The 4,630-nt window shown below is 40.0% G+C and overlaps 1 protein-coding gene across 1 annotated transcript in view; it reads left to right on the top strand.

Annotated features, from left to right (window-relative positions):
- The first annotated feature begins 2,888 nt into the window (after positions 1 to 2,888).
- Positions 2,889 to 4,630, top strand: part of LOC144972582 (15-hydroxyprostaglandin dehydrogenase [NAD(+)]-like) — a 36,144-nt gene continuing 34,402 nt past the window's right edge. The window contains exon 1 of the mRNA XM_078913957.1: positions 2,889 to 3,041. Coding sequence (XP_078770083.1) covers positions 2,958 to 3,041 — 84 coding nt within the window. The 5' untranslated portion in view covers positions 2,889 to 2,957. The remainder of the gene's footprint in view (positions 3,042 to 4,630) is intronic.

The following is a 4,630-nucleotide window of genomic DNA, read 5'->3' on the forward strand; positions in this document are numbered from 1 at the left end:
GGCGCTAGCCAAGCGCTCCTGAGAACGTCCGCCCTGGCACTATGCTATTCCACCGCGGAGTATTGCGCTCCAGTGTGGGGTAGAAGCAGAAACGTAGAAGCAGAAGGTAGATGTGAAACTTCGCAAGTCGATGCACATAGTGTCAGGAACGCTGGCAACAACTCCTAGAGAATGGGGCCCGACAATGGCAGCGATCCAGCCCCCCCCCCCCCGATGTCCAGAGGGAGTCGATTACGGTAAACTGGCTAAATAAGATCCGAGAGACGGGGAATGGGGATACCCCTCTGAAGCGCATTATGGACGGCGCCCCCGTTTCGAGCCGAAATAAGTCCCGCAACCCATGAACGCAGCTTCCCTGACTACGGACAGAGATGCATATGCGAGATGGAAGTCGGTTTGGACGAATTCAATCCCTCGTGGGGGCGGGGACGTACACTCCTCTAAGCTTGGTGAGAAGTTGCCAGGCTTTGATACCAGTAAGAGGAGACACTGGGTGGCTGCGAATCGACTTCGGTCGAGGAGCTGCCTAACAGCAAGTGCGCTTCATCAGTGGGGACTTTCCACCTGTCCCACATGCACCCGATGTGGGCAAGAACCCGAAACGGCAGAGCATCTAGTTGAACGGTGTGTTGTGACGATGCTACCAGGCGGGTTCGCGATGGTGCACTTAGTGGGGACCGGACTTTGCTGATTGGGTCGATCGTCATAACATCAGTAGGTGAGAACCATAAGAGGCTGCTGCTGGTAGAAATACCATCAGTTCTACAATCACTTCCATTAGGTTTGGAGCTTTACTTCAATGGAACTAAGGAAACTTTGGGATTGTATTTGGCATTGTGTTTACATATCATGATATAGTTCAAATCAGTTATCTGTTTAGATCTATACAATATGTAAATATGCCAAATTTAAAGTTGGCGTAGCTGCAGATAACAAAAAAAAAAAAAAAAAAAAAAAAAAAAAAAAAAAAAAAAAAAAAAAAACAAAAACAAAAAAAAAAAAAACAAAAAATTTAAAAAAAAATCAAAAATAAAAGAAAAGAAAAATCACCAAACTTTCTTCAGAATAGTAACTTTCTTTTCCTTTTGTTAATTTGGACCGATTTTTAGTGGTGTATATTATTTCGTTCATTTTCAATACTGGCAGAGGTCAATTCTAATTCAGTACTATTTTTTTTTATCATGCAACTTCCTAGAAGCTGTATTATCCAGATTGTGTTGACTGGACCTTCTACTACTTCCATTGTGCCAAATTCTATTAAAATACCATTCCATTTAACTATATTATTCCTAAATGTCTTTAAATCTCTTACTATTACTTTATTTTACTATGTGTGTTTCTGATTTCTTGATATGTGTAGTTTGATTGAAACCAGCGGCTATGGTCGATGAAGGTAGGTATGAGCCACAATATTGCCTGCATTTTTCACACAGACTCTACGTGTTGAATTGTTTAAAAATGTAAAAGGACATTGATTTATAAATAAGGCACATGTAATTCCCCATGAAACATACGGACTGGGTGAGTAAGATTCATGATTATTTGTTTTCAAGTCTTCTTCATCACTCCTCCTCCTCTTCATCCTCCTCCTCCTAATCCTCTTCTTCTTCTTCTTCTTCTTCTTCTTCTTCTTCTTCTTCTTCTTCTTCTTCTTCTTCTTCTTCTTCTTCTTCTTCTTCTTCTTCTATTATTATTATTATTATTATTATTATTATTATTATTATTATTATTATTATTATTATTATTATCATCATCATTAATGTCATAGTAGTAGTATCGTTCGGCTACACTTCTAAGTTCAAGGTATCAATCCAGGTTCGGAAGTCATCATCACATTTGTTGATGGTTTCAAATCCCCCTTCAAGTTTTGTCTCTGGGCAATCTAATACGAGGTGGTTTGCATCTTGTTGTGCTTGGTTGCACTTTGGGCATGTTGGTGATTCTTGGAGCCCCCATTTGTGCATGTTGGCAGCTGTTCTTGTATGTTTTGACCGTAGTCTGTTTGCAGCTACCCAGTATTTTCTTGGTTGATCCTGTAGTCCTGGGAGACTTTTACAGGGATCTTCAATTAGTTCCCCTCCTGTTGGTTTATTCCCTTTCCTTTCCTCGCACCAGGCTTCTTGCGTGTTGTAGTTTTCTTTCTTTGATAGGTAGAAAGGTGAACGAGATTTTAGTCTTGATATTGGGGGCGCAGTTTTGTATATGGTTTGCAGAGGAGTTCCACTATCTTCTCCTGCTACCGGATCAGCACGTAAGATGTGACCAAATAGCCTCCGTCGCTGTTCTTTTATTATTGTACTCAGGCGTTGGACCCTAGTTTTTTCAAAGAGATCAGTATTTGTAATTGTCTCTGGCCAATAGATTCCGATTACGCGACGTAATTGTTTGCGGTTGTATGAGTCGAGCCTTTCTCTAAGTTCTTTTTTTTGTGTGAGGCCCCAGGTTCCACAATTATATGTCAATATCGGAATAATCTGTGCCTCGTAAATCTGTATTCATTTATTCTCACTGATTATGTTATTTCAATTCCATAAATGTTGGAGTTGGTTGTATGCATTGGTGGCCAGTTGCTTTCGTTTTCTGCTGTCTTCATTTTCGTTGATCAAATTGCCTAGTTTACGTCCAATTTTCCATTCATTTGAATTTCTGTTGATCTTTGTATATTCTGTTTTGGATTGATTCACTTTCAGATTCCATGCTTCTTGGGTAGTTGATATTATTAGCGTGTATATTTTCGCTTGATGTTCTGATACAAAAATTAGGTATATTCAATTCACGAGTGATCTTCTTTATTGGTGGTAATTTTGGTCTTAGATTTTTCATGGCCGATTCGAGGTAATATCGTGAATAGAATTGGACTCAAGCTGTCTCCTTGAGGGGATTCAATTGAGGTTGATTTTGTTGTTAATTCTCTGCCGGATTCAAATTGTAATGTAGTATTTGATAATAGATATCTTATGTCCAAGAATGAGTCAAGGATTGATAACAACTTGGTTCTACATATGGTGTCGAAAGCTGAACTCATATCGTTTCCAAGTATGGTAAATTCTTCTTTATATTTCTCCGATCTAGCTTTTAATTTTAGCGAGGACTCGAAAGGTTCCACTTCTTGAATACCCTTGTATTTCTCAGTGTAGTACACGCTTATAGTATTTATAATTTCTTTATCATTACATTATATTGTCTTTATGTGTTGCCAAATAAGTACGTTTTCTTGTCAAACCCTTTTTTATTATTTTGACATATTGAAAAAAAAAAAAGTTATAATTTAATTAAATCAGCAGACTTGTTTGATAATTTTAAGCTATACTTTTGTGGGGACCTTTTGTAATATTATTAGTCTGATTGTGGTTGGAGATATCTTTCTATCTTAATGTTATAAAAATACAGCGACAAATTGTACGTGTAAACGGAACTTCTCTCATCGACATATTATGTCGGTTCACGGGTGACCCTCATCCACCGCGTCTATATCCGCCAGGCCGTGGGTGAATTCACTGCACGTTTAAATATGCCATAAGCCTTATTTTTATTTATTTATTTATTTTTTATTACGGCGCTTTAAGTATATCAGCACCAACAAAAAGGGAGTTGTAGGGTGAAAAGTTGTAGATCTGAGCAACAAAGAATAAGTAAGACAAAGGGGACTGGTTTAAACTGGTAACAAAAGATTCTGCAAGCAATATATCGATGTACTTATTTTGACTACTTAAAAGTCCAATCCAGGCACAGTCACACAGGATCCCCTTATGAAGGATACTCGCAAATGTTTACAAAGAACAATAAAATGAAATCTAAAAACTATGATAAAGCATAAAAGAGAGGTGATTTACAAGGGGGAAAATATCATCTATCACAAAAAGGAACATTTAACAGGGGTACCGCACTAGGACAGGACTGTCCTGGGGCAGTCCTGTCCCGAATCTGTAACATATATAATTTAGAGAAACCTACCGCACCTATTGGGACGGGACAAAACAGTCCCGTTGTGTCCCAAGCCGTTGTGAAATGCTACTAGTGCCGCACGGGTTTTGGTTATCGAGAACAGTAACACCAGGAACATAGCTCAACCAGGAACTAGTACCAGGAACCTCCATCAGGAACAAGTTCCTGGTCATGTTACTGTTACTGTGTGTGTGTGTGTGTGTGTGTGTGTGTGTGTTGTGTGTGTGTGTATGTGTGTGTGTAGAGAGAGAGAGCGCGCAAACCAGCCTACGTCCCTCCCTCCAGTCTGAACCTCTCGTCTGTCTGTGGTTGGTACCATAAACACGAGTACGCAACCTCTCGTCTGTCTGTGGTTGGTACCACAAACACGAGTACGAACGTCGTACCCGTGTCATCTATGCGCCGTACTACTTAGAACATGACTGATACGAAACTCTCTTCGACCGGAACAATCGCACCAGGAACAGGTTCCGTACCAGGAACAACGCCACCAGGAACACAATCGTACCAGGAACATGAAAATGTTCCGAATGCCCGCCGCTAAATGCTACAAAATCAACGGGACAGGACTATCCCAGTCCCGTGTTCATATCGTTTGTGATAGTAGAAAAATATAGCAGCCTTCCGTACTAGGACAAAAAAGTCCCAGACTTGGCAGCGCCGTGTCAAAGTTGCAATGCATGTC

The sequence above is a fragment of the Berghia stephanieae genome, chromosome 5 (assembly GCF_034508935.2).
Source record: "Berghia stephanieae isolate SIO BIC M18660-M18661 chromosome 5, UCSD_Bste_1.3, whole genome shotgun sequence".
Classification (NCBI taxonomy): domain Eukaryota; kingdom Metazoa; phylum Mollusca; class Gastropoda; order Nudibranchia; family Aeolidiidae; genus Berghia; species Berghia stephanieae.